General features: G+C 54.0%; 3 protein-coding genes across 3 annotated transcripts; 1 reads left to right on the top strand and 2 right to left on the bottom strand.

The window, feature by feature from the left end:
• CLUP02_15602 (uncharacterized protein) lies at window positions 1-3,972 on the top strand (the record flags this gene model as incomplete). Its single annotated transcript, XM_049294526.1, has 15 exons — window positions 1-257; window positions 310-376; window positions 455-510; window positions 753-978; window positions 1,090-1,214; window positions 1,311-1,461; window positions 1,542-1,552; window positions 1,620-1,931; window positions 1,972-2,174; window positions 2,224-2,308; window positions 2,359-2,683; window positions 2,746-3,131; window positions 3,199-3,606; window positions 3,665-3,741; window positions 3,806-3,972. The coding sequence occupies 15 exons, from the start codon at window positions 1-3 to the stop codon at window positions 3,970-3,972; spliced, it is 2,856 nt and encodes a 951-aa protein (XP_049151672.1).
• Window positions 3,973-4,239: 267 nt separating this feature from the next.
• CLUP02_15601 (uncharacterized protein) lies at window positions 4,240-8,316 on the bottom strand (the record flags this gene model as incomplete). The annotated part of the gene is made up of 1 exon (XM_049294525.1): window positions 4,240-8,316. The coding sequence occupies one exon, from the start codon at window positions 8,314-8,316 to the stop codon at window positions 4,240-4,242; it is 4,077 nt and encodes a 1,358-aa protein (XP_049151671.1).
• A 3,484-nt stretch (window positions 8,317-11,800) lies between these two features.
• CLUP02_15600 (uncharacterized protein) lies at window positions 11,801-14,024 on the bottom strand (the record flags this gene model as incomplete). Its single annotated transcript, XM_049294524.1, has 7 exons — window positions 11,801-11,976; window positions 12,086-12,176; window positions 12,232-12,722; window positions 12,779-13,561; window positions 13,650-13,722; window positions 13,799-13,902; window positions 13,973-14,024. 7 exons carry the CDS (start codon window positions 14,022-14,024, stop codon window positions 11,801-11,803), a joined length of 1,770 nt encoding a protein of 589 aa, XP_049151670.1.
• Between the last annotated feature and the right edge of the window lie 2,219 nt (window positions 14,025-16,243).

The raw sequence follows: 16,243 nt of genomic DNA, 5'->3' as shown, positions 1-16,243 counted from the left end.
ATGATCGTGAGCAGAAGATCGGCCTATGAGTCTGGTGTCTTTACGATGCCACGAGTCAACCACTACCAATCCGTGGTGAAGCGTCATAGCTCATCGATGATGATAACTGATCGCTATACAACCGTGTTGAGCCGCCACCCTAACAGTAGGCTTCATTCTCTAGATGGCTCATCGCCCTTGGCTACTGTCATGAAAGATGCTGTGAAGCAGCGGCTCTCTTGGAATTCCTGCGCAGTACGTCACCCGAAGCAGCCGCAGTAAATCGTGACGAACCAACTCATCACGGGTGTATTTTGCCACTCTTGGCAGCCATGCCACAATGATCGGGTCTGTTTACCCAGATCTAGACGTCCGTCGACGAGCCAACGTAGCAAGGGTGACCATGAGTCGAAAACATGTCTTGGCGGTAGATACTAGGAGATCGCAGGAAAGATGAGCACTCTGGGTGAGACAGGCCGGTAGTATGTGGGCCTGGACCGAGATGACTGGGGGAGTGCACGTTGGGCGATGGTATGGTACAGACGTTATTAATTACTATGGTCTTGGAATTTCGGCCTCCGGGTGATCTCTGGAAGCTTGTTTTGTAATCGAGTTCTAGGCGGCTGGTCGGCTGAAAAAGGAGATCTCTGGGCGTACTATATCGTAGACTACTTCGTAGCCCTGCTCTGCTTTCTCGCAAGAGTCTGTAGAATAGAGGGTTGTCTCCGAGATTGAGTAGAGTCTAGGAGCTCGGTTTCACCATCTGCCTAAAGGCTCGTGAAGACTAATCATCAAATGGACACCTCCTTTCCCACCGGGGAGAATTTTACAGGCAGAAAGAAGAACAACCCCCAAAACCCTGTATACGTCCACTCGCCTGGTCCAATTCACATTGCCGTGCCTCACTCTCGCTTGCGCACGTCAATCTGTCAAACCCAAGCAGACGGAGTAGCCCACATGCCGTCACACTACAGACACAGACTACGGATACACACAAATGTCAAAGCCACGCCTAGCTCCAACAGATTCTAGAACTCAAACCCCCCATTAGCAGGGCTTGTAGGCCAGTTGACTCCACATAACAACCATAAATAACATGCGACTTCCTAGTTGCAATATGAGGCTTCAAGATCTTATCTCATCTTGGTATTTGTTGGGCACGGCCGTCCACTACGAACGACTTACTCGCGGTCACTAACCCCGGGACGAGGGCGCCTGAGTCGTGTAGCAGTGCCGTAGCCAAGGCCCTCTGACGGGAGAACAACCCTAAGCCACTGGGGAAGTGCGCCATTTGCGCCCCCCCTAATTCCCCATTCTTGTTGCCTCTCTAGCCTATGGAACCTCTCGCAGTACGAAAGTTTAGATTTCAACGGGCGCGAAGCACCTATTGCGGATAGTTGCCAACTCACAGAAAGAATGCCAAGACGCGAGAGTCTAGAAGAGGGAAAAGACTCACGCGACACATTACCACGTCCATCAAATGTCCCAAGAGTAAATTCCCCGGCTGATTACCCGTTAAATTGCCCGCCCATCATCGTCACGAGGCAGCAACACACGGCTAGCCAATGTGCCTGTAGAGATGTATCCGTACGAATACTCCATACTTAAGGTAGCGGACTTTGAACTGAGCAGCTCTGCAGCCCCCTACTAAGGATACCTAGCCAACGGAAGGCCCGCCAAGAGGTGGATTGGAAACACCTCATCGCCAAGAGCACAGATCAAGCTCATATACTCGATGGGCTTTTAATAGCCCCAAACACTGCCCGCGTAGGCGCCAAGACCACCCTCCCCAAGCAAAGCCGGTGCAGCAACAGTAGCGAAAACTTGCGGACAGCCCCCCGTCCTTCGCTACTCCGTGAACTTTACGCCGTACTCAACCAGATAGGCAGGCTATCCAGAATCGACAGTATCGGATTTTGCCGTACGCCAAGTAACGCAGAACGGACCTCAAGGTGAACAACCTAGGCCACCAGCCAATCCACAATACCACAGTACTCCGTACACTACTCCGTACACTTGTAATTTTGGCCGGTCTTTGAGGCATAATCATGTGCCTGACCACTTTTACCACCTGCTCACTGACCAAGTGGTTCAGGACAGCTCCGCTACGGATACCAGCAACCTCGAAAATAGCATCCTCCTTGTAACCACATCGAGCAGATCTCGAGCACTTTCCAAGAAGTCGCAAACTCTTGGTTAGTCTTGGTCTAGCCAAAGTCTTGGTGTTCCTCTTGCAGAGACAAGCCAGTCAACCTAGCAAGTCTACGGAAGAGGGCGGTGTCAACCTCAACAGACCCTTCATCCATGCCCCCAGAGGCCTTGGCATAATGTTTCCAAAGTTTATCACCTCCATCCCGTAGATTTGACTCAAGATGCAAGTTTCCGTTGCAAACTGATGTATAAGAAGAAGCTGATCATCCCGCCTTTTTCTCACTCCTGTCATGCCATCACCATCACCATCATCATCCCACCTCACCCACACAACTCCAACTCAACCTTCTCTCACAACCATCCAAACTCCTCTCCACCTCCAACTCAACACCAACACAACCAAACTGCCAAAATGCGCGCCGCCTTCGCCATCGTCTCCCTCCTCGCCGCCACCGTCGCCGCCCGCTTCGACGGCCCTTGCACCGACACCGTCTGCGGCGACTCCAGGGTCAACTGCGAGGCCGAGGGCCGCATCTGCGTCGGCTTCCCCAGCGTCGACCCCGAGAAGCGCCTCGGATGCACTTGCAGCATTGTCTAAATGCACATATCCTACAGAATGATTTTCAATTCCTACCTACGCATGGTACGTGTGCCCTTGAAGCTGCTGCTTCCTCTTCAAGGACCCTCATGGCTAACTCGATACCCATCAGATCAGCATTTGAAAGGTCTCCCATTTTGGAAAGACTCGGAGTTTTTGGGAAAGATACAGGAACGAGGAACAAGACGCATCACTCACGGGAAACCCATCATGAAATGGCAAAACACACAAAGGCGCTCGGAGAGAAGCGATGGAACCCACACGGCATGATATCCAAACCTGAACAAAAAAACAGCATAGAAAAAATCCCACATACTACCTCTTCCTGTCCGCAACACAACACATCTCTGCCATTCCCTCCCAAAGTCCATGATGCAACCCATGATCGCCCATCTGCCGTGACGTCCGCCCATCCTTCCCGGCGCCACACCCGCCTCTTTCATCCGTTCGAGATCGCATAACCCGCCAAGACCCCAGACACGATTCGAGGCGCTCGTCTCCCGCAGCCAAGACACGTCCACCTCACCACCACCACCCCAACTCCCTCCTTCACACCCCTTTTCCTACCCATTTGCTATACACGCACATATACCTCCATTCAAACAAACCCATCCATCCCCAACCCCTCAAAAACTCCCGAGGGCTCCTCGGTCCCACCGAATCGGCATTCTCCCCATCCCCGCTTACCCCCGAGACCCAACTCACCCGAGGGACCCGAACACACGCAGCTCGAAACCCACTTTGCCGAGATCGATCGGCACCGGGATCAAGACTCACTTCAGTGCTAGGCACTTTACGGTGGGCAAACCAGCACACGGGACAGCGAAGGCCTTAACAGAATATTGCTTATCGTCGCTGACACCGCCACTGCTAAGAAAGTAAGAGTTAGTGCTGAGCCCCCTCTAATAATGAGAGGCTTGTGAGCCTCATGGGGAGAGGTTACATTCGGGACCGCTCTCTGTATCGGTATCTCAATCGCATCTCTCTAGCTACGTGTAACTACTCAATTGCGAGTAAGCTGTATGTTGTCGCAATCGGATCAAGTCTCGCCAGATTGCAGTCTTGCACACTTTACAGTAACGATTCCTTACTATGACTATAGACTTGGCATCACAGCGACGGGAATCCAAGACAGTATTCAAAGGAGGAAGAAGTTCCCCTTCACAGCACCACACACCGACCGTGATACTTCTTCTATGCCTCGCGTGGAAACAAGGAATCCCATCCAAATGTGTAAACATTGAAGAGACTAAAAGTACTAGTACCAAATGATAGTACATACAAATGAAAAGAGACCCATGGTCTCAAACCCGAGACTCCCCATGGTTCCCGTTTTCCCCATTTTCTTCTTCCAAAAGAATAATTCTCGCGTGTGGTATCATCCCGCTCCCATGAAGTTCGTCCCAGAACAAACAAAAACGCCAAAAAAGGTCACAGGCTACTATACATACCAACCAGATGTAATACAAGAAGAAAAGAAAGAAAACATCAGGTGATGAATAAGAAGGGACTCACATCTTTCCCCATCCCCTAACAAACCCCCTCTGCGCCCCATTCACCCTCGCCAAGATCCCAAGCCCAACATCCTCACCTCCACCCCACCCGCCCCCGCGCTTGACGTTGATACCGTACGCCATATCCCCGTCTCCCCTCACCCCATTGACGTCTTCCGCGCCCCTGCGCTTCCTCACCCGCTCATAGCCAATCTTGAATCCCATCGAGTGGCTCCCGTCCAAGAAGCTGCGCTTCATCTCTTCCGTCGCCTGCCACTCCGCCCCACGGCCCAAGAACCCAAATACATTGCCGTCGGCCAGCAGCGCTGCCACGGAAGCGATACTGCACGGGTTCCGCGGGAGGATGGTATCCGTCCCGGGCGTGAGAAGCCATGCAACGAGCGTTAAGGCAACAAGGAGACCGAGCACGGACTGGATGATGCGTGTCGAAGCGGTGTCCTGCACCAGACGGCGCAGAGAGGTGACGGACGTCGACTCGAGCATGGCGGGGATGATCTGCTGCGCCGTCACGTCCGGGAGGCGACGACGGGAGTTGACGTTGAGGTTCTGGGCGCGCAAGATGCCGTGCTGCCGGACGATGGCATCCGCTACGAGACCGCTCTTGCCCAGGCCCGGATCGCCTAGGTTCCCCGCGGGCACCGCGAATCGCGATGTGACGAGTGAACTGAAGAACGGATCGAGCTGGTTGCCCGTGGTGAGGTTGGCGAGGAGTCCGTACTGCAACGGGAGCAGTCTTAACTTGATCGGCTTGGCGGTGTTTTCCTGTACGATGGGCGGGTAGGTTGTGTCCACGTGTAGCGAGGCGCCCGTGAGGCGGATCTTGGCCGTTACAGTCTCGAGCGTCTCGTTGCAGCCCATGGCTGAGATGTAGCCCACCTGCATGGGGGTGCTGTCGGAAAGCTGACCCCAGACATAGGTAAAATCGGAGCACTGCGACGAAGCAGCGGACCGTGGTGTAGCGACGCCGAAGACGGAAGAGGGGGAGACGCCCGGCGGTAAGACGGCGTTGGACCGGATTGATGGATCGAGGCACGGCTCACCGGCGATGTTGACCTTCATGTCCTGTGAAAACTGATTCGGCAAGTCAGGGACAGTAAAGTTTGTGTTGATCTCTGATTGCGGGTAGAGTCTGCAATCGAGCCGTGAGCGAAGGGCAGGCACCGTTGCGATAATGGTCCCGGCGCCGTCCTGCATATCGAGGGGCTCCGATAGCTGCAGACTGTTGAAGTTGAGGTCCTCAAAGGTGAATGATGGGAAGGTCAGGTTCGCGTCGAGAATCAGGGAGGCAAGAAGAGTATCAGTGGTACAGGTCGGACAAGGTGAGGACGCATTAATGAAGCTGTCGAGGGTCTGAAGGTTTACGGGCCGCGTAGACGGGATTGGTGTCGTACTGTATAGAGCCCCAGAGAATGTCGCTAGGAGCGACGCAACGATCAGAGCGGTGGTGGTAAACACGACAGCGATATTTTGCGTCTTGACGGCATCGAACAGGATTCTATGCTTGGACTTGTCCATGAAGTCCAGGTGAACCGTCGTCTCGAAGGATCCCCCTTCTTTAAGCTTTGCGTACGGCGCAAGACATCGGGTCGCACAGTCCGCGGCGGCGAGGTACAGCACCACCAGACCGAAAATGACGCCGGTCCCTGTTGTCCATAGAAAATGCTTGTCGGTGTTTGCCTTGGTCGTCGCGATGCCGGCGTGTGCGTTGGAAATACGAAGCACAACTTCAAGGGCAACGATCATGCCAATCATAGTCACCACGGCGGCGAACCTTGCCCATGGATTTAGCGGCAGCGGATGCTTCCAATCGGCGTTTCGTACAAACTCGACCGGCTGGTTCTGAGGGGGCGGGGCGCCACCAAAGATCTTGAAGTATCCTCTTGCCTCCTTTTCGGCCTTCTCGTAGGGTTCGACGCCGGTGTAGTAGTTCGTGCCGAGCAGCTTCTCTCGTACGACTGATGTGTCGGCAGCACCGGTGCCGCGTAGACACTGAAGAAGCTGGCGACTATGAGCGAGGAGGGTGGCCATGTTGATAATGGTGTTTGGGTCGCGGGGCAGAAAGCCTTTTGCTGGCGCGAGGGCAATTGCAGCCAACACTAATATTAGAACGAAGCCCAGCAGGCCAGAAAGGAGGTGCGCTGGTATTTGGCGAACATTGAGCCGCTCTCCAATGATGATGGCCGTACCGGTAGACTTCTCTTGCGTCTCGCCCATCAGTGAGCTCCGTGCGACGAGAGCAGTATACTGCTTCCAGTACGCTGTCGAGATCTGGGTCAGGTTGTCCGTCTTCAGGAACGTCTCGATCGGGGGAATCCCGTAGTCCTTGATCTGCATAGCGACAGCCGAGTTCATAACGGCGTCGGAAGCAACAATGGCGATGCCAGGGTACCGACTATTGATGTTTGGTATCGCTGCGAGGATCTGCGAATCGGTGGGATAGGAGTTGAAGTGTCCTTGTACAATGTCCCACGGATGAACCAGCTCGAGGGTCTTGTTCGTTGCAGAGCGGTTCCGTTCGATCTTGATGAGTTGCGTGTTGTTCTTTGTGACATGAACCCTGGTGAGGAAGTACGATGGACGGCATATCAGTGCTGCAGACCTTAAAACAGCACCCGAAATGGGCACATTGAAAATGTCGCTCTCCGTCGGTACACTGGATTCGTTAATCTGGATGGCTCCCGTCATGACGACCACCCTCCCATCGTCTGGGAAGGGCGAGTTCCCGCACGTCCCAGCCTGAAATGCCATGAAGAAGGTAGGAAGTGTGAAGCCAATCAGCGCCATATTCGGAATGGTTTGCGTCAAGGTGCAATTCGGAGTCGAGACAGTGGCGTTGAGCTGAACGTCCGAAGCTTGGATGAACTGGACACCGTTCAAGGTGAACTGTGCCGGCTCACACTCGATTTCGGATTGGAAGCCGTCGACATTGGTCCTCAGCTCAGCTGTCGCGGGCAAGTCCGCAGAAAATGACTGGAAAGCGAATTCTTTGGAAGTGCCGTCTGGGAAGTTGAGGCCTTTCGTCTGGAGAGCTGTCATTGTGAAGAAAGGCAGGGCACCAGCATTCCGTAGCCCAGTGGGATCGTTCACAAACGTGTTGTGTAGGTTCAAACTCACACCTCGAGCAGTCACAATCTGGAACGTTGGGCTGACGAGCGCCACAGCGATGACGATGATGATTTTGAGCGTCAGGCCGACAGACGCCGTGGCCGCAACGAGCCAGTCCCGATTCTTTGTTGCTTTCGCAATGGTCCATGGCTCGAACATGAAGACGTAGTCGAGCATCAGGGTCCTGTCCACACTCGCAGGTCCCTTTGCCATCCGAAGCCACGGCGCGCTGGCTTTTGCCTGGAGTTCGGGTCTCGCCCATAATGCGGCGATACAGGTGAAGATGAAGGCCGAACCGTACTGCCATAGATATCTGAACCCATGCTCTGGCGAACCGAGTCCTCCTCTTTTGTTTGATAGGTCCAACACGGCTTCTACGGTTACCATGAGTCCGGCGAAGAGGACCGCAAACGAGCTGAGGACCCTCCTTTGGAGATAAAACGGTCGGTACGGAAGAGCGACGTCGACTAACCCATTTCGTTTTCGTAGGTCATCAGAATCGGCCGTGGTTGGTGGTGTCGAGGCGATTGGACGTGGTGGTTGAACTCGTTGTATTCGTGGGGCCGGTGGTATTTGTTGCGCGGGCGGAGGCGGCCTCACTCCTGGCACCGCTAGCCTTTGAGCATTTATCGGAGGAAAAGTTGCCTGGCGAGGCGTCAATGAGTATCGAGGGTTGGCCCTCGGCGGTTTTCCTGGGCTACTGATGGTAATTTCGGGCACCGGTACCGGTCTCGGTCTATCGGCATCGCTGCTGCTACCTGACGAAGACGGTTCTATTATTGAGGGACGCGGCGTGCTAAAGGAACGGGAGTGACTGGTGTACGGCCGGGCGACGATGTCCCCTTGCGGCAGCGGCGGCGGCGGCGTATTTGATTCTGCTACATAACGATGATAGGAGTCCATGCCATTCGTAGTCTGCTTGCCTACTCTGCGGGGCACGTTTGCCCTGGCCCTCGCATCAGATGCCATTGATCAGAGGAGACAAACGCAGGCGAGATGGTCTTCTCGAGCAACGGACAAGTCCAGTCGGGGGAGCTGAGGGGAGGGAGACGGGGTCTAGCGTCAACTGAAATTCATCGTCTTCCGAGTGTCGTTGTGGTGTTTGATGTCCCAAGCGGCTCTGTTTGTTTTGTTTCTCGTTGGGTCGCCCCCTTAGCGGGAGGAAACGAAGATCAATGGTCGGGGTGTTTGTCGATCCTCTGGATTAGAATTGGGATTAAGAGCGCGCTTGTTGCGAGTAAATTGAGGCGAAGAACGGTAGAAAAGAGCGGAGAAGGCGGGCAGTAAGATAGTGGTAGCTAGCAAAGCCAGCAAGCCAGTACGGAGCGAGAGTGTGTGGTGGCAACGACCTAGCTTGTCTGACGAACTGGAACCTTGGATGAGCCGCAGGGAAGAGTTGCCCGGCGCCGTGCTACTCTATAGGCGCACTTTTGCATGAATAATGTTTGGGAATCCGGATGGGATTTTCTCTCAAGTCAGCCTCTCATTGACTGGTACCAGCCCAGGGCGAGGCAAGTCGGTAACAGTCGAATAAGAATATTAAGAACAAGGGAAGGGGGGAAATAGAGACCCAATCTAAGGGCTCGGAAGAAGAAAGGAAGGGAACAGCCTTGCTCCAACCCCGCGGACGATCACAGGTTCTCGCATGATATAAGAGAAGTAATCAGGAACGCTTCTTAGAAGGGAAGAAGAGAAGAGGGGTGGAGGGGCAGCGGCGGGCGGGGAAGACGCCGCTCGGGTGGTACGCCAGTCAGTCCTGCCAGCCTGCCCATCAAAGATCGTGCCGAGCTGTCTTGTGTCGCTGTCTTCTGTCACCTCGGCGTTCCAAGTTCTCTGATGGTGGCTTTCATCCCAATACGGGGTTAGGAGGGATATGTTACTGCCGCTTGGCAGACAACGACTTGTCGACTTTGCCAGGAGACTTCAAGCACGGCCTAGGGAGACAAACGTGCAGAGGCAACGGGCCAGTTTCAGAAGCAGGTTGGTCGGGCGCCCGTGGGGGATGTGAGGCTGGCTGAACGGGCGAGGTTGAGGAAGTTGAAGACGATTGGATGGAGGGCATGAGAGGTCGTCGGGAGAGGCATTGGAGGCTAACGGGAGGTTAATGTTATTGGTCCTGACTGGGCACGGTGAAACTGCCGCGTGTGGCGGCTGTGTGACAGAGTGTCACAGACCCCGGTTTCGACGTGTGCTTGTATGGTCCCCTCGACTCCTGGCGATTGTGTTAGAGTGTCCAGACTAAAGAAAAAGAGTCCACTTAGACTTCTTCTTCTTCCTCTTCTTCTTCTGTCCTTCCCGCCTGCTTTACATTAGAGTATGCTGCCCAGTTGCCGTGCGGCGAAACGGACAGACCCGACCATGTTGCGAGCTGGGTGTTGCTTCCACTCCACTCAACCAACAGAAGAAGAACGTGGATACTGGAGAGTGATCTGCAGCTAGCAGGGACACGCAGACGAGCGTAAAGAGACCACCCAGGGTCACCAAGGGGGTGCTGATGGTTTGTCCTGAGTTTCCTTTCGATAGGAAGTCGTCCAATTGGAAACGACAGGAGAAACCACAATCATCATCGAAAGGGGGCTCGATACCGTCCGGATGTATTGACTGAAAGCAGTGGCAGTTTGCGCTCAACTCACCGGAGAAGAGTCGTGCCCTTAGGTGTCCAGAAAAGAAAAGATGAAACAGGAACATCTCTTCCGGCGCACTCAGGGAAATGAAGTCGGATCGGGATGGACGATACGTACCGATTTATCCGATGCCCCGTCTCCTCGGTGTCTTGAAGAAATACGTACATGCGACCTGCAGCCAAACCTGCGAGCAAAGCTTAGGTACCTTACCGTGCTTCCCAGAGTGCATGCCTCAATTGCTTCACAGCTCAAAGTGCTCCATAGCTGCACATCATCCTGCAGAACGACGCACCTCGAAATAAGCCTTGTCGTACTCGCATTCTCAATCAAGTACAATCGTCCGAACGGTCATTGACCAAAGTACGCAGGTTACTGGTCTTGTAGAATCATTATGAAAGCACAATGTTTTCTTACGCGGTGCTGAACGTTGAGCGTCTCTAATGGTATGGGAGGGGGTGCCACGGTTACCATCACAATCTCCCTAGCTACCTCGATAGCTCATCCAATTGAACTCTGAGTTTTCGGTATCGCTTTATAGCTCCTACAAGAATCGCATACACTGCTACCCTCAAACTTCTCCCCAAGTTTTGGCACTGTTGCAAACGCCCACTGCGCAGAAAAGGAATTGTAATCTGGAGAGCTATCCTGCCCACCCGTGATCTTGCAATTTGTTGGCCACCCGAGCCAACCAGTCGGAATATCAAGTCATGTTATCGGTTTCCTCGTTGATCCGCGTATCCCACGGGCAGAATTCGCCATCTTCGCTACCATGCCTCGCCTGGGTTCCGAGTACCGAGTAATCTACCCGGCGGGATCTCTTCAATCTAAGTCTTGAACCCCCCCCCCCCCCCCCCCCCCCCCAAAAAAAAAAAAAAAAAACCCCACCCCCGCCCCCCCCCCCCCCCCCCCCCCCTCCCACCCCCCCCCCCCCCCCCCCCCCCCACCACCCCCCCCCCCCACCCCCCCCCCCCCCCCCAACAAGAAAAAAAAACATAGACCACCTCCAGGAGTTCGCCAGTCTGCTGCACTGGTCCAAACCTTTTTCTTCTCACAGGGCTGACCGTCGCAGCCGGTAGAACCGCTCGCCACCCGTCCCAGTGCCTACCTACCCCGCGGGGTGACACGTGCATACCGAACCCGACACCACCGCCACTTGATAGTTCGGTCGGGCGTGAACAACTATGACAGTCAGGCCATTTCCCAAAGGCTTTGACACCCCGTAGTTGGACGATAACAAGACGACACCGCATTGCTGACTCGTCGTCACATATTCACTCTGCTCAGCTTCTCTCGCGCCATGACCATCGTGCCCCATTTCCATCAGAAAGGATAGGCAGCAAAACACCTACTGTAGATACTGGACAGACTGGGCGATGATCAGGTCCGATGAGAACTGACGAGGGCGAAACCTTTCCGAAAAGGTGGAGATCGGATTGACTGACAACCATGAGACGCTCCTAATAATACACACACTAGGTATACAAAAGTAAGGTGAACTTGACCAGACCATGGTGACACACGGCCTCCGGCAGTCAATCGTCTGTGTTTCGTTTCTTCTCGGCCCCCTCTTCCGGCCCCTCGTCTAAAAATCCTGACTGCTTTTGTACAAGATAGGATGCAAATGGTAGGTAACGAAAATCAGTTACCCTGGGTATATAATGCGGAAGCCCTAAGTTGTTTCGAACGAGGGCGACCGTCGCAATCGTGCCATCATAATGCAGTCGTCGCCCGCAAAACGCCAAAATGCCTGTGTTTCGCCATTCGTTAGGTGGTAGTGTGTTTCCTCCCTCTCAAACAGCGCAGGGCGGCCTCTGAGTGCTCCTGCGCTCCTAGTCGATAATCTCTTCACTCGGATCGTTGCGGCGGTGGAGATACCCTGACTCGCTGGAGCCGCTGGGGTTTCGCTGGGTCTCGCTCGATCTCTCGCCCCACGCCGCATTTCCTGGGGCATCATCGGCCGTGGAGGTGTCCCATATTTCACTCGTTTCGCCTGACCCTGCCGTGGCTGAGTGTCATCGAGCAAAGCTCGCCGTATCGTGACCATTTTTATGTAATCGTTGTTCCAATCCTCGCTTTCCATCATCAAATTCCGTATTTCTTCGGGTTCCAGCTACGGGCATCAATGATATTCTTGGCTTCGGCCTTGACGAGAAAGCCTGCATCACAATAGGACATTTCTGGCCGTGCAATTTCGGGCGGGTAATGCTAGGTCAGCCGTTAGCGATAAATCCGAAAAGAACAGTATGATGTGTGCGCATACCAGTCGCATGCAGCACGCGTCCACCCAGCCTGTCGCGCAAGTTCCCAGATCCTGTCCAAACTTTGTCTTGTATTTTCCTCCGTTGGCCAATTCGCAGTCGGTGCCTACTCTCAGCTTGTTGTCGATTGAGCCCTTACAGCAATGCGGCTGCAAGGTGATGAAGGGACTGGCGAGCTTGTCGGCGGGCGGGTATGGATAACAGTGGAACGGCTCGCTCTGGGCGAGGATGACGGGTAGTCCGAATATCAAGAACAGCGTGACCAGAAAGGCCGAGAAGCCCAGCGGGCGATGCATCTTGGCAGGGATAAGCGAGTGTATGCGAACGACGAGAGCAGATGATGCGACGGCGGCGAAGAAGCGCGCAATGTGGTTGTGAAGCTTTTGAAGGACTTCGTAGAGGGGCCGGGGGAGGTGTTGGGCCAGCAGGTGTAGATAAGTGGCCGTAATGGCGAGGATTGGGGGTGGCGACGATGATGAAGGTGGCATTCTTGCTACCTAAATGGACTTCTATTAATGGAGCCCTCTCTGTTCGACGAGACTAGCTGACAGGCACGCAGCCAGATAGATTGACTGCGACCAGCAATACCTAGGCCGGAGTGGGAGCGGGTCGCCAGAAGGCCTGTTTGAGTGGAACAACGAGGTTGCAAGGGCGAGCCAAGCAAGCCGCAGGCGTAAGCAGGTGTGTGCAGGCTGACTATCCGTACCTTCCAGCTTCGACTGGGATCTCCAGGTCCCCGTAGGTATATCGCGGCGGGCGATACGACGTGGACTTTTTCCCTCGAGGAACCAAAGGGGCCCCGGGATGGAGACTTGGAGGGCGTGCTAGTGCTGCTTGATGACGCCGGGACTAGTGAGTGGCCTCTGCGGAGGGGAGGGGAGCGTCGCAGCGTTCTGAGCTTAAAGTGTGGCGCTGCCGGGACTATCGCCGTTGAGAAGGGTGCGAAATGCGCAGCGAAGTGACGGTGGACGCGTGGAGGGGTGGTGAGCGCGGCCAGGATGTGGTTGGAGTTTGATAAGACGATTTGCGGAGTACAGATGCTTCCTCGAGGAAATCGAAGAGCGCGACAACGGGAACGACTGGAGTAATCGGAATGACTGGAAGTCTGGCAGAGGGGGAGGATGGCTTCGATGGAGGGAGTATCGCTGGAGTGTGGTCGAGTGCCGGAGAGTTTCGCGTTGGGAAGGGCGCAATCCAGGGAGACGGGACCGAAGTGGAAACAGTCTGATGGAGGGTGGTCGCAGTCGATGAGATGCTTGACGTTGCCGAGTTGCGATGAAAGAACGCGCAATCCACCTTCTGCGACAAACGGGAGAGACAGACAGCGAGAGGCTACCGTATGAAGGTTTACGGATACAGGCGTGTAGTATGTATGGATGTCGCGTTTGAAATGAGGATCAAGTTTGTGGGAGTCACCAACATTGCAGAGAAGGAGGGATGGATAGGAGCGCAGTCACGGTTTGTTTGGATGAACCCCAAAGAAGAAGCCACGGCTAAAGGTGGCCGTCAGCCAAGCATTCACGGCAAGCGAGAAGGAGCCAAGGCTAAACTGATAGGAAGGAACCACACAGCATTGGGGCCACGATGGGAAGGATTGGCGGCGACACAGGAGGAAGGAGGCGAGCACACGAGGTAGGTACTTCGGGGAGAAACAAGCAAGGGAAAGAGCAGCGCTCGTGAGGCAGGCACGCAGGTATGGTGGGGACTGGAGAGAGAGGTAGAGAAGGCAAGAGCACTTCGTACCTTCTCCCAAGTACCCCAGAGCGAGACCGGGCGACAAAGGCTGGGCGCGCATAAGACGAGAAGGAAGAGAAGAAGAAAAGAAAAATGGCAGGGACAGAAGCTCGGTGCTACAAACAGCCGAAAAGAGACGGACAGAAAAGTCTCAAATGGCTGCCTGCTGGTGTCTCTTTTTTGAATGTCCTGTTCAGCCATGTTCCGCGATTAAAATTGCGCCAGTAAGCACCAACACGAATTGACAAACCAACTGCAAAGTTGACCCAGACACTCCGCACAATGTCACAATGCGTCGTCCAACGGGAAATCATTATACGAAAGCTCCTTCGAGTCTCCAAAGCAAAAAAAAAACCCCATTTGATGCACATTTCCAACTCGTCGTTGCCAGGCTGGCCTCGGGCTAGAACCCATTTGGAGCTCTCGCATACCTCTCTGCCCGCTTAGCCGGGCGTTTCCCCCCGCCTGTTGCGCCGCACGCGAGCCGCCAGTGTCCATCGTGCACCAGCACATCGTTGGGAAAAAGTGACCTTGGGATTTGCGGCACAGCAAGCAGGGTCCAGCAATTTTTTTCTTTTCTCGCTTTTTTTCTTCCTACTCTCCCTGTGTTACACGAAAGTTCTTTTCGGCCGGTGGGTGGATAATCTCACTCAACTCAAAAAGAGAGGATCATCTCAACCAAATGAAGCATTACCCCTTCACTTGAGTTCATGACTCGATTGACTGAGATACCTTATACAGGGCGTTCAATGTTGACTGAAATATAGCTGCCCAAAACCTCCCAGTTCGCCGCATGTTCTCAGATGACAGTTCAAATATTCCGAGCAAAAGGCAACAGACCGCAGCAAGTCACGATTGAGAAGGGGGGAAGGAAGAAGAACACCGCACACATTGTCTTCTTCTCTCTGGACACTTTTCCTCTTCCTTCAAGGGGGCTCCCTGGCGTCACTCATCCATCCCTCCTTCCATGCAAGGGCCAAGGGCCAGGCCGAATCCCACCAATCCACCTCTCCAATCCGTCTTCTGAGAAGTGACATTCTGATTGGCTATCAACCACATGTGGACAGGGGCTGGCGATCCACTCTTGTGCCCTATCAGGCGGGCCACGAATCAGATGCGCCCGCCTCACTCCCATTTCCCTCGAGGCACGGGCCCGTCTGCAGACCCGGCCCCCGATTAAGGTTATCCGGCCGGCCACTTCTCACGCTTCGCCGGTGACGCCGGAAAGAACGCCAAGACCCAACCTTTTGGGCCGGGTCTTCCCAACCTGCCATCGGGCGAATCGGCCCTCACAATTGGCACCTTCCGTCCAAAGGTTCCCTGACGCTGATTACGTGCTATCTTCAGCCACACACAGGGTTGGAAAAAATACTACTAGTATTTAGTATTAGTCTAGTCTAGTACTAGTAAGTCTAGTATTAGTCCACCCTTGAAAATACTAGACTAGTATGAGTATACTGATAGTATACTAATTAGTATACTAATACTAGTCTAGTCTAGTATTAGTCTAGGCCGTACTAGACTAGCCTAGTATTAGTTCAGGCCATACTAGACTAGACTAGACTAATTTCCAACCCTGGCCACACAGCACCAATTTCCACGGACACGCTCTCACGCCTCCGTTCTTCACACTCACCAACTGACCTTGAACTCACCGAACAAGCCTTGTCGTCCGAAGTAATTACCGGTGTGATGAGCACCTCTCTCTATGTGCAAAGTCTATCGCTCATGAACTGCAGACGACACCTTCCCAAGCGCGTTTGTCCTCCACTGTGAGGGTATTATGACCACTCAACCATTGAGATACTTCACTACGACCGCTTTCTTCACTCGTCGGCCTGCAGCTTGTTCCGTACTCCGACGCAATCTTTCTGACGGACATAATATGGAGTCGATTATCCTATATCGTCCATTAAACTTTTCTCGATATTTCGAGAAAAACTTTGTTGCAATCGCCAACGCCGATCCGAATTTGTCTGCGCTGGAGGCATCATATTGATTGTCTGTCATCAATCCAACGCAGCGAGTACCACGGCTTGGGGGAGCCAACAATCCAGCAATGCCGTCATGATTATGATAACCAACAAATTCTTTGCCTCGGGACGAGTTCCCGCCGGTGCAACGCTCCACCCACAAGCCAAACTGTCTCTAAGTGAGGAACAGGTTTCAGTCAGCCGAATCCGGCAACCGGTGTAACAAGGGACACCCTGAAACGGGGTTGCCCTTGAGTCGTCAGGGGTCATGAAGCTGACGATAGCTGACTATCCGTAAGTCGGGCTG

This window comes from Colletotrichum lupini, chromosome 8 (genome assembly GCF_023278565.1).
Source record: "Colletotrichum lupini chromosome 8, complete sequence".
In the NCBI taxonomy this organism is placed as follows: Eukaryota; Fungi; Ascomycota; class Sordariomycetes; order Glomerellales; family Glomerellaceae; genus Colletotrichum; species Colletotrichum lupini.
This window is presented reverse-complemented; position numbering and strand designations above follow the sequence as displayed.